This window comes from Hesperophylax consimilis, chromosome 18 (assembly GCF_061612785.1).
Source record: "Hesperophylax consimilis isolate HC1 chromosome 18, BYU_Hcon_1.0, whole genome shotgun sequence".
Classification (NCBI taxonomy): domain Eukaryota; kingdom Metazoa; phylum Arthropoda; class Insecta; order Trichoptera; family Limnephilidae; genus Hesperophylax; species Hesperophylax consimilis.
Window position 1 is genome coordinate 32,579,730 of NC_142853.1, and position 19,153 is coordinate 32,598,882.

General features: G+C 36.9%; 1 protein-coding gene across 1 annotated transcript in view; it reads left to right on the top strand.

Moving 5' to 3' along the window:
* The window catches only part of LOC149415680 (uncharacterized), a 70,415-nt gene that overhangs the window by 38,424 nt on the left and 12,838 nt on the right, over window positions 1-19,153 (top strand). The window contains exons 6-14 of the mRNA XM_089642413.1: window positions 2,401-2,670; window positions 3,603-3,866; window positions 4,435-5,977; window positions 6,133-6,296; window positions 8,130-8,301; window positions 9,023-9,223; window positions 14,372-14,702; window positions 15,457-15,662; window positions 17,199-17,381. Of these exons, the coding sequence (XP_089498539.1) occupies window positions 2,401-2,670; window positions 3,603-3,866; window positions 4,435-5,977; window positions 6,133-6,296; window positions 8,130-8,301; window positions 9,023-9,223; window positions 14,372-14,702; window positions 15,457-15,662; window positions 17,199-17,381 (3,334 nt within the window). The remainder of the gene's footprint in view (window positions 1-2,400; window positions 2,671-3,602; window positions 3,867-4,434; window positions 5,978-6,132; window positions 6,297-8,129; window positions 8,302-9,022; window positions 9,224-14,371; window positions 14,703-15,456; window positions 15,663-17,198; window positions 17,382-19,153) is intronic.

Below are 19,153 nucleotides of genomic sequence, written 5' to 3' on the forward strand. Positions count from 1 at the left end.
TTTAGAAGCCACTCCAAGCAAAATCACTGGGCCTAGTTAATTTTGCTGTTGTGAACACTCCTTTCAAATTGTATTAAAAATCTGGTAGATGAAAATAATGCTCGTGTGAATAGGGCTTTAATTAGCAAATCTTTTTTATTTCTATGTATTGGCTTTTGCTAATTTATAATCATCAACTGATTACTTTGTAGAAATTTACTTTTCAGTTATTCAAAGTATGTATGTACGTCATTGAAATTACTTTTTTTTTATCTAAGTTATTTCGACGGTCATGAAGAATAATGTCCAATGTGCAAATTTGTAGTTTTGCAGTTGAGCTGTTTAAAGTATCATTTCTGAACTTTTACTGTTGAGATCAACAAATATAGTGTTGTTTGATATTTTGCATTAATCCCTATTTATTTTATTGGAGAAATATGTTATTGAAAACAGCAAAAATGCAGAAACGAAATTTTAAAAGGCTCTACTGCAAAACTACAAATTTGAACTTCCTACATTGTTGATTTTAAAGTGGGTATTGCCAAATAACACTTACCAAATATTCAGGGATTGTGACCACTTATATAAATTAAAGTGTGTATTTTACCCCTTTTGCCATGGGTGACCAGATTTGAAAAGCCAGGTTTTATTCCTTTATCCTTTCTTCTTGCTCGAAATATATATAATAAGTGTGCCTTAGACCCACTGGTTTCGTTCAGTTGGGGTCTTTTGTGTAGTGACAATATAACGAACGAAAGTTGCTAATACTTTGAACAGCACACTTAATAATATTTTCTCTTGTTAATCAATTTTATCCTCAAAATCCCCTTTTCAGATTTATACATTTATACAATGTCTTTTTATTTATTATACAAGCAATAATTGTTCGCCTGAAACACTCATCCACATTGAAAAATCTCCTGATAAAAGATACATGACGCCAACGTCCAGTTCAGCCAACGGGACGTTGGCGTCATGTATCTTTTATCAGGAGATTTTTCAATGTGGATGAGTGTTTCAGGCGAACAATTATTGCTTGTATAATAATTGTTACCCTTTGTGCTATGCATAAAAAATCTTGTCTTAAAAACATTAGTTTACCAAAAAATAATAATCTTTTTATTTAAATAATGTGTGCAAACTGTTGTCTTTTAAATAACATTAATTGTCCCCTTTAATAATTATTAATACATTTCTGGCAGGTATGTTTTGGCGAAAATAAATGTCCTGCGCGAATTTCTTTAATTTCTTTTAAATCGCTATATCTTCGAATATATTTTAATAAAAATTTCTATGTAGTATTTCTACTCAGCACTTCATACCCAAGCTATAAAAGTATTAAACGAAAATCGAATATTATTTTAAATGCAACTCGATTAAACTTGTAATGTGTTTATTACGGTCCGCCTATCGATATTTGCCCATACCTGCTTTCTTTAAATATGCCAGACATCTCTCGCTCGCTTGCACATAGGAGTTGAGTGGAGCAGATCAGAGATAGAGATTCTAATCGGGTTTCACGGTCATAAAAACCCCCATTCCAGGAATTGAATTATTACAATAACAAAATATGTTATCTAAATAATATACTATCCTTTTGTTGAAATACCGATGTAAACGAAAGGCACAAAGATAAATATAAAAAGAAGACTTGCATTACGATTCGATAATTATGTGTACATAGTTGGGACCTTTACAAAGAGATTGGTATGTAATATTCATATAAAAACATTGAATAATTCCATCTTTTCTGCCATTGAAATGAGGCCGGTGCAAAAGGTAGAAGTACCCTTCCCGGCCTTAAGCATCAATCGACCGAACGGGTAGAACTAACATTCCCGGCCAAAGTGTGTTAAAAGAAATTAGTGATTTCACTGATAGCTTTGCTTCGCCTTAAATGTTTGACAATACATAATATCATAAAAATACCTATTTTCATAAATGCATCTGCCGCTAGTAGACAGGCCTTTTATACCATTTTATTGCAAGTAGAATACATAAACCTTTTCCATGCTGATCTTTTTCTATTTCACTGTTTGAATAAACCACTCGAGCAAAAGCAAATTTGGGTAGGTGATTTTTATGAATTATTCCTATAAATATGGGATACACAGTTAGCAGTTAATGTATTTCCATATTAATATTTGGAGGTATGATATTAATTAAATTGAATGGCCGAATCGAAAACTGAACACCTGGAAATATCTTTTTAATAGTTTTTTTTTACATTAGCTCCACACAGGTGCCCCTGAGAAAAAAAAACCCTCAAAGCCTATGTCATCTTTGGCGATGCTGTGTGGAGGTTTTTTTCAGGGAGAGGAAAGGGAAGAATTTCTGGGAAGGAAAAGTGAACTAGTCACCAAACATAGCAGAGTGGTTATTAATATTCTTTCAATAAATAATGAATTATTTTTCTTGTAGAAATGTGGCTGAGGAATCCTTTGCCGACTTGTACAAGGTGGAGGGCCTGCGGGGGATCTACATCGCCTCGAAGGTGGTGACCAAGCCGTCGGGGGTGAACATTGGCCCCGAGCACCTCATGTCCTATATCTCCTTCGACCACGGTAACACGTGGGGGCCCATCAAGCCCCCCAAGCAGGACGACGAGGGCCAGCCCATCAACTGCGTGCTTGTGGATGATTGCAGTCTGCATCTCAGCCAGAAGTTCAGCCAACTCTACCCCGTCACGAGGTTATATTTTATATTATTGTTCCCGATACATTCTGATGGCAGTATGCTACACTAGCGCTTCCTAGCAGCAGGAGTTGTGAGGCTTGGTTTACTTTTATACATTTTAATTACGGATTTTATGCGTGATTATGAGAGTAAATACTGCCAATGTTTACTGGAGTTGGACATATTATTATTGTTTTAGAGTATCTGGCACCCCTTTCATCGTTATATTTCCACAAGCAAAATACACAGATTTTTAGCAGTAAAAATTGAGATATGATTTATTTTCTAAATTTTTATATATGGAAATATGATAGCTCTTTTTTAATGATAAAACCAACTTTTCTACTCGGCTTCACCCGAGATATGATAAAAACATTTAAACAAACAATATGGGCTATTTTTACAGATGATATTTATACAATATTAGAATTCTAGCGCAGACCTGTGAAAAGTCACAGGATATTATAATTTGTAAGATTTGTGAAGCTGAAATTATTTGTAAGAATATATATTTAATGCCTTTTAAAAGAAGACCTTTGGAATGTTAGTAAACTTAAAAATTATCTGACTTCTGTCAAAAATTTAGACAAAAGAAATACACATTTAAATAAGCATTATTAATTAATTAAATAATACTGGTCTGATATGATTTATACTTATCAGTTCCAATTATGAAAATTAAAAGTTTTTTGATATTTTATGCATTATGCACAAATACAATTACAAGTAACGCAGAGACAATCGAAATTATGATAACGCATTGCTCGTGATGGAAAATGTCATGCAAATTTTAAAATGCCAGAGCTCACTATTTATTTGTCTCATAAACTCGAGACTTTTGAATAAGTGTTGAGTTTGTTTATGTGACTAATCAAATTGCATTAGGATTTAGGGCCAAATTGCTTTTGCACTTTTGCACTCTGTAAAATAAACATAATACATTTCAGATCCGCCACAATAATGAGTTCCAAATCTGCACCCGGCATCATTATGGCCACCGGAGTGGTGGGCAAGTCCCTTAAGGGCCACCCGGGGATGTTCATTAGCCGCGACGCTGGCCTCACCTGGAAGCAGGTCCTCAAGGACTACTACTTCTTCAACTATGGAGACCACGGGGGCGCCCTGGTGGCCGTTAGGTACTTCAAGACCCGTGGCGAGACCAGGGAGCTGCTGTACTCAACCGACGAGGGGGAGAAGTGGCTGACACATGAGTAAGTCAACGCAATACAGTTAACCCCTCAGACTGGTTTGTTCACTTTTGGGAACGGCTCACATGGTCTCGTAGAAATCATTGCATCTCCCTTACTGTCATGGTGAGAATTACAAACTAAACGGTGCTAGAAAGAGAAATCACCACGCTTTATGGTAATAAAATTTGAAAGCGTTTATCATCATCTTTCAAAAACAGATTTTAGTTTTTGGATACATTCAGAAATATTCCATTTATTTGGATTTTATTGCACTCGGAACTCCAACAGAATATACCAAAGACCTGAGAGTTTGTAAGGCTGCCGTTGAAAAAATTTAGGCACATCTTTTGTTAATACATAATAATTCTGTATGATTTGAGATTTTCACAAAAGTATTATATAGATTTGTGCTTATGTCTGAAGCACACATTTCACCACAAGCTTAAATTACACATCTGCCCTGATGATGGACACTGCAATGCTGTCCAAAACGTTGGCTAAAGAAGGAGGTAGCGCAACACGGCATAATACCCCAAAAACAAATCTCTACAATAATTCAATCATCATATATTATGTTTCTTTGTTTCAGTTTCCACGAGAATGATCTGAAAGTCTATGGTTTGATGACCGAACCCGGAGAGAACACAACTGTTTTCACAATGTTTGGATCCGCCAAGGGACACCATCAGTGGGTCATCATCAAAGTCGACCTCTACAACGCTTTCTCCTACAACTGCACTTGGGACGATTACAAATACTGGTCTCCTTCATCCACCGATGTTGGATCCAAAGTGCCCTGTATCCTCGGTGTCACCGACACCTATCAGAGAAGGATCCCCCATGCCAACTGTTACAATGGCAAGAACCTCGACAAACCTCTGAAGCAAGAAATCTGCCAGTGTGATCGCCAAGATTTTGAATGCGATTTTGGATTTGTGGCAACGGCGCATCCTTCCCATTGTATACGCAACAAAACCTTGACCAAGTTTGATCCCTACTCTGTCCCTGCAACCTGCAAATCTGGAGACTTTTACAACAGGACAAAGGGATACAGGAAGATTGATGGGGATATGTGCACCGATGGATTCGGCTACAATTATTTACCTGACGTCATTCCTTGCCCTATGAACGAAACTACGGAATTCCTCATCTTTGCCCAGCGTGGAAGAATCGCAAGAATCAACTTACTTGATAACAAACTAGACGTTTTCCCCATCAAAGGACTTAAAAATGTTATCGCTATCGAATTTGATGTTCGAAACAATTGTCTTTACTGGGCAGATATCGTATCCGACGTGATAGGCAGACAGTGTCTGAGCAATGGAAGCTATGTTCCCGATATCATTGTCAAAACAGATATTGCTAGCATCGAAGGAATGTCGTTGGATTGGATATCAAACGTTCTTTTCTTCGTGGATGGAATGAGGTCCAAGATAGAGGCTGTGAGGACTGATCTCAGCAGTGAAGGCAGAATGAGGCGTACAATTTTAGGACCTAGTGTATTGACCAAGCCGAGAGGAATCGCAGTTCACCCGACTGCCGGGTACTTGTTCTGGACAGACTGGGCTTCCAGCAGTCCATCTATATCTCGCTCAAACCTCGATGGTACCGACGTGCAGAGGCTCTTCACTAAACCTATTGTAGAGTGGCCTAACGGAATCACCATCGACCATATCGCCGAGAGGATCTACTGGGTGGACGCCATGGACGATTATATCGCAAGCTCCGACCTGAACGGCAAGCTGTTTAAGAAGATTTTAGCCAACGATGAGAAGGTATCACATCCGTTTGCCGTGGCCGTATTCAAAGACACAATGTACTGGGATGACTGGAAGGCAAAGGCAATCTTCTCCGCTGATAAGGACCATGGAATTCTGATAAACACGATACAAGATCAACTGGCAGACTTGATGGATTTGAAGGTTTTCTCTCATTCTGTGCAAGTTGGAACTAATGCTTGTGCGGACAAGGGAAACACTTGCCAGGCTCTGTGCTTGGGAATGCCTCGAGGAAACTCCTCCTGCTTGTGCCCCGACGGCCTGACCATGAAGGATGGCAAATGCACCTGCCCCGGAGGCAAGATGCCCTTCAGCAACATGACCTGTCCTAAGGAATTTAACTCTTGCAGTGCTGTGAGTTACATTTCTAATAACAAAATCCTATATTAATAGTATCCACAAACAAGTTCTCATGCTTAAGAAGTTTATTTTTTCCCTCTGTTGGAAAACCTTATAAGAGAATTTCACTGTATTAGCAATTTTTTTATTAGACTTTTGTTCTGCTACAGGGTCAGTTCTCCTGCAGCAATGGCATCTGCATCCCAGCGAACTGGCAGTGTGACGGAGACAATGACTGTGGCGACTCCTCGGACGAGCAGGGATGCACCACGGTTACGTGCCAGCCTCAGATGTTGCTCTGCGACACCAACAAGTGCATTCCGCATTACTACAAGTAAGAAATCCACAACAAACTCCTACATTTAAAACTAACTGCATATAATGATGTGGATCCGTGACAAAATAGAACATTGAAGAAAGTGAGGAGAAAAAAAACACAATTAACCTAACCTAACCTAAACTGTTTTTTCACTTTTCTGTTTTATCCGATTACCAAATAATTAATGTATATTATAAATAATTCCTCCAGAAAGTCTTGAACGGTGAGAACTTGAAATTTGAGCAGCCTTTTCTCTGGAATTCTAGGTTAATGCATCTTTTTTCATCTGACAACATTTCATCATAAGCTATGGAGTTTAAAATATTCCGGCAGTTGCTACTTGTAATGTATATTATGTTGAAAAACTGAAGAGTTAAATATAAATTCGATTTCCACTTTTTAATGGATTAAATCATTATTTTATATTTAAAGTTATCCTTGAATAATTTTATATTTGTACCAGTTCTTTATCAAGACAGATAATCTGGCATAAAATTTTTACCGCAATTATATGCTTGGATTTTATTATTTTACCTCCATATGTTTTTCTTTTGCCGAGTTAATATTTGCTCCATCAAAACAATATTTCATGAAAAGCTGTTTTTTTTGACATAATATTTAACACGTAATAAAATTCTTGTACAAACGAATATTGTTGAATCAGCTGATTTTATATTATTTATATTTACATTTTATTTTGCTCGGGATTATATATGAAAAATACATCTTTTGCACGGGTGATACGTTCCATAGAATTTAACGCTTTGCCGGCTGCAGTCTGCTAGCGATTTTACCGTTCCCTTAGTGTTGCCACTGTAATGAACATTTTAGTTTCTAATTTAATAAATTTCTACATTTAAATGCCAAGTGTGTTCTACTATCCAACAGACTCTAATATCGGGGTTCTACATAGACCCAAGTAAATGTGGCTTCCAAGATAAGCAGATTCTTTAATAGTGACCGGCTTCTAAACCTATACAAATCTCAAGTGCGCCCAATAATTGAATTTGCGAGCCACCTTTGGGCTGGAGTCCCACAATACTTGATAAACCTACTGATTGATTCTGTGCAAACTAGGGCAGTCAGTCTGATTGACAATTCATTGATAACAGACCGACTGCCATTTCTAAAGCACAAATGCAATGTGGGCATGCTGAGTTACAGCATTGATCACAAATTATTATAAGCATTAATTACTCGCCTAAAATATCCAGACAATTTGAAAATATCTCCTGAGTAAAAATAAATGCCGCCCATTCCCAACCTGCCCATATAGAAGTACTTGTACATATTGAATTATTTGGCGGGTTGGGAATAAGCCGACGTAGCTCAGTGATCCAGAGCACCTGGCCGGACATCAGAAGGTGCGGGTTTAATTCCCATCGGCGGCATTTATTTTTACTCAGGAGATATTTTAAATTTCTATGGATATTTCAGGCAAGTAATTAATGCTTATAATAATTTGTTATCCTTTTTGCTATGCATAAAAACCTTGTCCTAGTTTATCATTAAAAAAGCTTTGATCTCATTGCGTGTGCATGATACTTGATGTACACAAGCGGAACAACCGTTCATAGTTGATGTTGGCTTCATAAGAACGGGCCCCTTCTTCGACTCGTTTTTTTGTAATACAGCTTGTGCGTGGAATATGGCTACCGGCATCTGTTTTTCCCCATATAATCCAGGCATCTTCAAGACCCACATTAATAAATGCCTTCCTACAGCCCCTACTATCCGCCATACAACTCTGGTGGTGACATAGCTCCCCTGCCTTTACACTGTACAGACAGGGGCGCTCTTGAAGTGTCACTAAATCAAATCAACTCTATGATTCGTTTTTTTATTCAGATGCGACCATGACAAAGACTGCGTGGACGGCACGGACGAGATAGGCTGCGTCTACTACAACTGCACAGCGGAAGAGTTCAAGTGCGCCAATGACAAGTGCATCCCCAGCAAGTGGCGGTGTGACGGAGAAGACGACTGCAGAGATGGCTCCGATGAACTCAACTGCAAGGTAGTACGTAGTCACAGCTCTGTGTTTCCTCCCTTCTACAACATGTTCACTACTTCCTCTCCTGAAAAAGACCCTCCACACAGCATGTGATATTATTTGAGGGAAATTATTTTCCTCAGGACCTCCTGTGTGTAGTTAATGTAAAAAAAAGAAGTTGCATACTAGACCCATCGAGAACTCGTACAGACGTTATCGACGATCGTCCTCTTTCTTCTCACGCGTCTTGTATGTAAACATAAAAGAAGAAGATACTAAAATGATAACGTCACAAACAACCTCTCGCTGGGACTAGCGTATGTAGTCTTCTTATTATTTCATTTTGTTTATGGATTACACATCTGCCCTGATAATGGACACTGCAATGCTGTCCGAAACGTTGGCTAAAGAAGGAAGTAGCACAACACGGCATAATACCCCAAAAACAAATCACTATAACTTAAATTTATTTTTGTATTTATAAGTTTTCATATTTCGTATTTAAGTTGCCAACTTTTAATTCTATTTCTATATTCGTGGTGCCAGATAATTGATGACAATCACAATACAAATACTTCTACTCAAATAAGTGTGAGTATACTCTCCTACCTTCCTCTTCTCCATCTCCTTCCCCTCCCCGCTACCTTCAGCCTCACAACATCAGCTCCAGATGGTTGGGACCCTTATTCACATAACTCGTTCCCAAAAGCCTTGCATTAACTTCTCAATACGGGAATTTTTCCACCAGGAATCGCACCCACCGACATGCAAAGCCCTGGAATTCCGCTGCCCCACTAACGGCGTGTGCATCCCCAAGTCCTGGACGTGTGACGGAGAGCACGACTGCCCCGACGCGGCCGACGAGCTCAAGTCCCTCTGCAAGGACTCCAAGTGCATGGACTGGATGTTCAAATGCCCCGGCAACGGGAAATGTCTCTACACCTCATGGGTGAGTCAATTTACTTACATTATCAATTATGCAACCCATAGAGAATATTGACTTTCTTGATTGATGCTTTCGTACTGTTTCTCTTTGAGTTGTCAGTTCTAGAATCACCCTGTCAATGTTGTCAAGCGCAGGATCGGAAGATGCTTTTTGATTATTCATCGTCCCAGGATGATGACTCCAGTTTTCAATGAATGATCGAGCGGATCCATCAGTCGCTAGTCAAAAGGAATGCCCACTGCTCTGGGATGTTAAACAAGGAATTTAGAGCTCTTTAATTTTGAACTTCGCGGGTTTTGCGATCTGATCACAGGTGTTGCAACTGATGTGTCCCAAAAAAACCAGAGTTGGCAATCTAACCAATGCACAATGATTAATGAGTAAATACTGGAGGTGTCACACACCGAAACCATATGTATAAATTAAGTAGAAGGTTCCACACACCGTATTACAAATCCTTTATGTAACAAATGTGTTTATACACGGTGTCCGGAAACTCGTAGTACAAGCAGAAAACTGGTGAACCTACATCACATAGAGAACCCAAATAAACATAAAGATTTTCTATTTAAGCATTTTTAAATTTAAAATTTAAAAAAATATATATTTAAAAAAAAATTCGGCTTCTTTAGGGTTAAATTTTTTCAGAAACGCGGAAATGTCACGATGACAGATGACAGATACTATTCTAAAATTATTTATAAGTTGCTAAATCTAATCTCTTTTCGTGTACATAGTTTATTTATTTTCATCTCTAATTTCACCTCTTCTAAGCATTACAATTATGGTTAATTAGCGTACCTGTTTAGTTTGATAGCAGCCAGTCATCTCGTTGTTTTCCAAGGCAAAAACACAACACAAACATTGTCGCCAATTTTTCAACTTTATCACAATTAATAATCAAGGACATTGGAGGTTACCCACCACATTCCCGCCATGGTATAAATAACAGATGGTTACTCCTTCAAGGCTCACGCAAGGACTCTGATTTCTTTGAAAGAACGAATCTACATTTAATTTTGAACGAATCTAGACCTCCAGTGTCCCTGATTATTAGCGTATTAGATTATTAACAGGTATTTCACACACTTATTATTAACAAAGGTATTTATTTCACACGCACAGCTAGTCCACACACTTCTAAGCAAAACTTACAAAAACACATCACAAAAACTGTTCAAAAATGATCACCATTATCTAAACGCAATAATACCAAGTATGTAAGGTCATTTATTTACACAGGTAAATACAAAACACTTCACAAAAATTGTTCAAAGTTATCATCATTACATTCTAAGCACAGTTGGGCCCGTCGAATTATTGATTGTTGAACTCTTCGAATAATATATTGGTTAATTTTCAGCTGGTCAAAAGCGTCAATGATACGCAATCTTAAAGTATCAATATCTATAGACTTTGCTTTTAATATAACTCCACGTAAAAAAGTCCATTGGTGTCAGATCCGGTGACCTTGCTGGCCATGCGACAGGTCCAGCACGTCCTATCCACCGACCTCCGAACTCTTCATTTAGATATCTTCGAACTTGAAGCCCAAAATGTGGTGGAGCACCATCTTGCTGGAACCACAAATTCCTTATGGTTATTAAAGGAATATCTTCAAGAAGTTCCTGCAGTTCGGTCTGTAAAAAACGCAAATAAAGTTCTGAACTCATTCTTGCTGGAAGAAAACACGGCCCCAGCACCCTATCGCCAATCAACCCACCCCACACGTTTAAAGACCACCGGTGTTGGAAATGTCTTGGCCGCTTTGCATGAGGATTGACATGTGCCCACTGGTGTTCATTTCGAGAGTTGAACATGCCATCTCGACTGAAGGTTGACTCGTCTGTCCACAGAATATGTTCGATAAATGCCACATTTTGTCTCTCCATCTCAATAATCCATTCACAAAATTCTCTCCTATGGATATTATCTATTGGCAATAGCGCCTGGACGCAACGGTAATGATACAGATGTTGTCCATCATTCTTGAGGGTATTCCAGACTACCTGGTGTCGAATATTTAATTCTCTCCCAACGGATCGAACGCTTCGTCCTGGCTGTTGATTAAAACTTCTTAATATGTTTTCTTCCATGCGTGGATTACGTAATGCTGGACGTCCAGTATCAGCCATATTCGGCCGCATATTTCCCGTAAGGTGTAGTCTTCGCGCCAAACCATCAATAACCCTTCGATCTGGGCGTCTCCTATGTGGGAATCTCTCCATGTATTCGATGGCAGCTCTGGTCGAGTTTCCGTTTGCGCGACCTAAACACATCAGCATATCGTAATATTCGGCGTTACTGTATTCCATTTTAAACCACAATAATAATTAAAATTTTCAACAAACGAGTAACTCACACTTTTTTTAACATATCAAAATAACACATACTTTGATTTAATGTTTGTTAATTAATCTGAAAACAAAAAAAGGGTTAATTATAGCTTGTTGACACAACCACTTCACAATAGCGTTATCAGCAAACTGAAGCCCCGACAAATAAAATCTCCTCGCGAACATCTTGTCGCGTGGGTGGTCCAACACCGGACGTAGCCATTGTCTTGTCTTCAGCCCATCAGTAATACGGGTATAAGTCCAAAATTTGAAGAAATTAGTTTTTTTTTTCAATGTTAAAAAACTAAAATTCCGCCTAATTAGTATTTACCTAACAAGCATGCATTGCGTGCATTGTGATTGAAATTTAATAGCTTGATTTTTTTTACATTAAAATCTCTAATCGCGCGGGCGTTTTTTTTTAATGTTTTTTTTTTTTTTTTTTTTTTTTTAACATTATTTCTGGCTTTCACCCTTCAAGGGTGTTCTTGGCCATCATTTAAAATTATTGAGAAATGAAAGGTGAATTTAAATATTAATTTTATTTAAATGGGCAAATTTCAAAATTATAATGAAAATTGGAGTCTAAAAAATTAAAATTCCGCCTAATTAGTATTTACCTAATAAGAATGCATTGCGTGCATTGTGATTGAAATTTAATAGCTTGATTTTTTTTACATTAAAATCTCTAATCGCGCGGGCGTTTTTTTTAATGTTAAAAAACTAAAATTCCGCCTAATTAGTATTTACCTAACAAGCATGCATTGCGTGCGTTAATTAAAATTTATTAGCTTGAATTTTTTTTTTACATTAAAATTTTATTTTTATAAGTGAAATATTTCTGCGATGTTGAGCGGCTACGCTAAGTTTGTGTGACATGATTTATGATACAAAAGAAAGTGCCTCCTGCTCGCGTCAAGGCAAGAAAAACATCCCAGTTTTCAAGTAGTTTAACGGCTACGCTAGGTTTGTGTGACATGGTTTTTGATACAAAAGTGAATGTATTAAAAAATAATTACCGAAATTAAAAACATGTTGTTTTACGTCATTTTATTTCCAAAACTTGATAATTTAGTACTTACCTAATTTTCCAGACTTCGTAGTATCTTCAAAATCTTCTAGCTGTTCGTTATACATTCAAGTGTATCAGGAATACCAACATACCAAAGTGACAGCGAATGAGCTAATGGCGTACAATCTCACAAGACGAAAGCTAATTTTAACTTTACGTAATTGAAATTTAGAATGAAATATTTTCCACTTCCCCAATGCAAATAGTTGTCTTTTAATGTAATTAAGGTGAATCAAAAGATTTTTTAATAAAAAAGTGCGTATTAACCATTGACAGCGATCTCTAAAAATTACCGTAAATTATCATGTTTATCATATCTTTATTATTTTAATTAGGTACAGATCTGACAATGAGATCCATGAGAAAACCATATTATGTCTTAAATTTGCAATAGCATGTGCGCGACAAATGGACGAATAACTCAATATTACGCCAACCGATTTCGATGATTCTTTTTTGAAGTAAAACTTCTTTACGCACGCTCGACACTTAGTGGGTAAGCTGGTGAATGCGTTACGAAAAGTGGTGATTGTTACGAAAAATGTCTTGCGAAAGGTAATCGATGCGAACGGTAATCGATGCGATCACTAATAATAAAAAAAAAACAAAAATTTTAACAAAACAAAAAACGACTTCAAAAATGAAATAAAAAGTAAAAAAATAATTTCGCATTCTTCCACAACTTATTAAGTTTGGCTCTCCTGAACATTTATCTTTTTGGACTTGCATCCGTATGCTTCTCGGGTACAGAATTTGTTGAAGAATGTGAAATTTGATACGGATGTGCGATCTGCTTCGTGTTATTTTATGGAAACTATAGTTCGTCTCTCTTTCACGTGTTTCTTGAACCGAGCAAATAGAGACAGCTATAATTTTGTCATATTTTGATGATAGCTACGTCTGTCGGCCTCCTAACAGCTGACGAAATGTTTTTAACCGTGAAGCGACCGAATATTTTATTATTACAAAGAATTAAATGATGGGCGATTTCAAAATTATGCTTTAAATCCTCAATTCTTTGTTTGTTTTTCTTTTAAATAGTTTTAATTAGTTAGGTACTTTGATCGTCACTAATAATTCACAAGAATTTGACCAAAAAAAAAAATCAACTTCTGACTCGATTTACTCGAAAACGAAAGCTCAAATCAAAAAAAGTTATAACACAAAATCGACTCCAAATGTGATGTAGATTCCCCAGTTTCCCGCTTGTACTACGAGTTTCCGGACACCTTGTATATTTATAAAAAAATTATGTATTTTTTCCAGAATAGCTACTTACATTCAGAGAAATGTTTTTTTTTTCTGTTATAGAAAATATTATTGAGTTGTATTATATTTTTCAGTTAAATAAGCGATTTTCTGTAAATAAATACGCTACTATGACAGTTGACATGGAAAATTGCGAAAATTTTAACCCATTATGCTTCCAGGAGCTTTGGTTACCATTAAAATTACGTATGATTGGTCCTCCCATTGGCACTGAACCGGTTAAACATGTTTTCAAGTGCCGAAGCGACAAGCTAAAATATACAGATACATTATTTCTTTGCCAAGCGAATAAAATATATTTTAATATTCTAGCTGCATTTTTCAAAATATCATAGAATCGGCAAGTGCTGTCGGTCAGATATAAGAAAATCCGCGGTGGATTTTTTAGCAGACTGTAAGGGTTGAGCATAAAAATTTCTAATATGTGAAATTAAGTAACACGAGTCTTAATTATATAATTGTAACATTCTGTAGGTGTGTGACGGCGAAGACGACTGTGATGACGGCCTCATGTCCGACGAGCAAAACTGCTCCAACTCCACGGACCTCACCCCGCTGCCCGCCTTCAACTTCCCCACCACCAACCAGTGCCACAACTGGATGTACCTGTGCAACAACTCCCGCTGCATCCCCTACTGGTGGAAGTGCGACGGCGTCAACGACTGCGGCGACAACTCGGATGAGCTGGGCTGTGGAAACACCACCTTTGTCACGCCGCCCGAGGACAAGGAGAAGCGACCCAACGCAGGGAACGGCATAGATCTGCCCACCACTTGCAAGAAGAATCACTATATGTGCGCTAACGGTTAGTGGTTTTTTAAAATATTCATTTATTTTTACGTAAATTATCAACTAGTAGTTCTATAAACAGTTCCTTAAAAATATGTTTCTAATTTTCTCTTATTTAATATATCAAAACTAAAATTTCCTCTGAAATCACACTCTGGTACTCAAATACCTATCTGCTTAATTGTAAACAATGTAACATTTTTGTATTTCAAATGAAGAACTATACAATTAGGACGGGTTGTTTCGGAGAATTTGAACAATTCATCAAATTTCAACATTCATTTTCAAGCTCTGTGAAAGATTTTTTCAAGTTCTGTTTTTATTTCAGTTCTTTCAAGCAACTAGCCAATAATGATATAATAACACAACTTGAATAGAACTTTCACAGAACCCGGAAATGAACGTTGAAATTTGATGAATTCTTCAAATTCTCCGAAGCAACCCTTCCTTAGTCTAAAGAAACTAAGTCAATGACAATTCAGGCAGGTACCACTATTTTTATTTTTCCGATTTGACTGCTCGTTGAAGGATCCACACTCTTGTGAATTCTGGCAGGGTAAAAAAACTGTATCCAACACTGCTACCATCTTGAAATGGAAACGGAATGTACAAACAAATTTACAGAGAGACGCAATGCAAAACGGTCAAGTTAAAACACGACTCTGCTACACTCGGTCAACAAAGAATATGTGTACGGCAATATGAACCACCCATGAACACCCTTTATAGTTGCCCCCTGAATCTCATAAATTGTATTAATTTCGGTTTAGGCGATTGCATACCGGCTGCGTGGGTGTGCGACGGCGCAGCAGACTGCGAGGGCGGGGAGGACGAGCTGACCTGCGAGGGCGGTCCCACCGGACACTGCAAGGAGTTCCGTTGCCGTCAGGACGGCGCCTGCATCACCTTGCGTGCCGTGTGCGACGGGAAGGTAGACTGCGCCGATGGCAGCGACGAACTCGGCTGTCAGGTCCTGGTTAGTCCTATAGATCTCCCTAGATTTACGAAAGGATTGATTTGAATCTTTTCAAAACATTCATTTGTTATCTTGTCTAAATGAAACTTATACAAAAATAAATTAATAACTTATAAAATAAATTAATAAAGTATGTCATCTTTGTGGATACTGTGTGGGAGGGTCTTCTTGGGAAGATGAGGGAATGAACATGTGTAGTATGGATTATCTATATGAATATATAAGTACATCAATTTCAATTTATAAGCATACCTTTTTGAAGTTTTTTCATTGAGTAGGGGAATATTTTGATAAAGCTATTTAAATTGACAGTATTACACACAGACATAGGAATTAATAGACGAGAAGATAATGGCGAGGGGTAAAATCAACTGTTGAAGAACGAAGGGAGTAAGGCTGACTGTGATTCGCCAATAAATCAATCTGACAGTAAATAGGCATCTCGCATTATAATATCACCATTTACTTCTTAAAAGTAAAATCTGCTTTTGAATGAATAGACATTTTTACATGGGAGCGCAAATTACTCACCACGTTATGAACAAATTTGCGAAGTCCAAATTCGGCAAAAAAATTCGGTTCTATTTTCAGAGTCGAATATTTCGTTTAAGTATTTAGTTAAGACACTTTTATAAATGTTCATAATTTACTTCCCAGCAACCAACCAGCTTTGTGTTTCGCGTCCAGACGTTTCTCGATGTGATAGTATATGTTTCTAAAACTGATCTATATTTTACGATGTGAATATGCTTAAAATAAAGTAAAATAATGCTTATATATGGAATGTAATACGACAATTGGGTTTATTCTCTTTTTCACATCTATTTTTACAAGTTTTCATAGTACAAGTCAACATTTTGCCGTGTTATTTCGTAAAATGAACCGATGATGCCTCGACCATAGTTCGCACAAGAATGATGACGTCACGTTTTCAAATTTCACTTGAGGCCATACGCGAGCACAGCCGGCTCCAATGGAACCGGTATGGGGAGTGGGGATAATACGCTTTAGGCAGGTCTACTAATATTCACTTAGGGCAGGTCTACTAATATTCATATGTCTATGGTATTACAGTATTTTGTCGGCTGAAAGAAAAAAATTATTTTGGCTTTTTTATTTTTATATTTTGTACCTACATACTGTATGGATCAAATTCAACAATATTTTTATTTAAATATGTGTTTTAAACAGTCATTTCCTGCACTATTTACGAGTATAATTTCGTAAATATTGTTATATATGTATGTAAAAGCCTATAAGCGTAAAATAAATAAATAAAGAAGAGTGTTTGTGGCAGGCGGCCTAGCTTTATTTATTCTACAAATCTATACTTTATTCTGAAATTGATGAAATTTTGCACACTTACTTTCTCTAAACAAGATGAAGGTTATGCGACATTTCAAAAAACCACCCCCATCAGCTTTTCCCACCCCTGGCAGAATTTTAATAATTCTTGATGATATTTTGCACACTTGACGGTCAAAATAAGAGGAAAGTTTCAGTATACACATAATGATAATGCATACTGATTTGTAGAAAAACAAGACGTCTGAGAAGACCAACATCAACAACAATGGGATCTGCGCCAACACGGAGTTTGCGTGCGACCACGGCAAGTGCATCTCTATGTCCCTCCGCTGCAACCACATCCAGGACTGTTACGACGGCACAGACGAGGCCAACTGCACGCAGCTTGATACTGAAGCCAACATGTGTCAGGTACTTGCCAATGCATTTCTGTTAGTTAAAAATAAACATAATTTTACTCTTAAAAATGAACATATAATATTACTATTAGAAATAAGCATCATTTTGCAAATATTTACATTTATAATGCAAACATAAAAAGTTTCAAAAATGGTTCACATTGGGTTTTTTCTTCTAAACACTGAACTAAAATAACTGATCTATGAAATTTTTTGAAATTCAAAAGCACAATTTGATATAGCGCCTTTACACGTTGGCCCAATGCATTGGACCAACCTTGGGGCCAAAGTGTGAACACCAATGTTGGCCGGTTAAAACCGGTCATGTCGTTTAGGTGGCAAATAGAAAATGGCTCATTTTAAATCATTGCACAAAATTTATTCGTCAACATAAAAATAAAATAAATGTACCTTCATCATTGTAATTTTTCATTTTATTAATCTTCTTTTTTTTAATGCGAATACCGCACAAGAGTCCCAACCAATGGCGGCTCATGACTTGTGAGTGTGACTAGAGTGCTAAGTTTGAAAAATTCGACATTATTGATGTTTTTATTTAGTCCAAAACAATTTTTTTTTTTCAAAAATTCTATTTTTTTTAATGAAGATTTCCAGGAAATTCCAGTTTTTTCAGCTACAACAACACCAATAATGCCAATTTTTTTAATATTAGAACACAAGGAGATATGCTGTCATGAGATTTCGTTACCAATACTTCTACACGCCTTCGTTTACACTAAAGTGTTCACCCTTCCAGACCAAGCATGAAACGTCTGAATTTTTTTGGCACTATTACAGAACATATTCCCGTGCCTACATGTCCCGACAGCTTGCACTATTAGCAATACATACTTACAAAGGATAATGATTGCAAGACACAAATCGGTAAAAAAATCGATATTTCAATCAAATCATTTGTTTACCTTTCATTTGATAAAAGTTCTTATTCTCAGAACAGATAAAAAGGAATAAGTGTGATCTGGACTCTGGTTGCGTTTAGCTATTTCAAGCAATGTTACGATGCTGAATGGTTTTGACGGGGCTTTACACAGAGTTTTTTGAAAATCAAATGTAGACAGTAATTTTTCTCGGTCTCGGAAATAAAAATGTAGATTTGTTTAAAAAAAACAAACTCTCGCTGGCACTCTCTTCTTTAAATATCTGGGGTTTAGAAATGCCTAGTTCAGTTTTGATAATTTGATTTGGGTACCAGAAAGTACTTTATAACGTCCCATATTTGAATGCATTAAATACCTATATCAGGTGCTCTAGATTGATAAAATAGTGTATGTTCACTAGTGAGTGAAGTAAAGATTGTGGGATCACAGAGCTGTAAATAACAAATAATTTTAATTCTTATCTAACTCTAAATCTTAAAAATAAATAGAAAACGCACCTAAAACACCCATGCAAAAAGTCTCGGATTTTTTATTACAGTTTAAAATGATATTGGCCAAAGTGAGACGAGCAAATGCATCAATCCATTTTTCTTTAATTTTTCCCTCCTTTGGAAATCTGAAATAATTTAGGATACTACGAGTATAATTTACGACATATAAAAACTGAGATATACAGGGTGTCTGGGGGATACTTTACCTAAATATGAAAACTGCACAAGAGTACTCCCAAAAAAAAATTGTATTATGAAATATCGATAGTCTGTCAATTATTATTAATCATCGTAATTAATAAATAATCACTCACGCAATAATCAACACAACTGCCTCCGCTGAATGCTGATTGCGAACTGGAGACAGGGTCAACGTTTGAATGCTGTTAGGACGT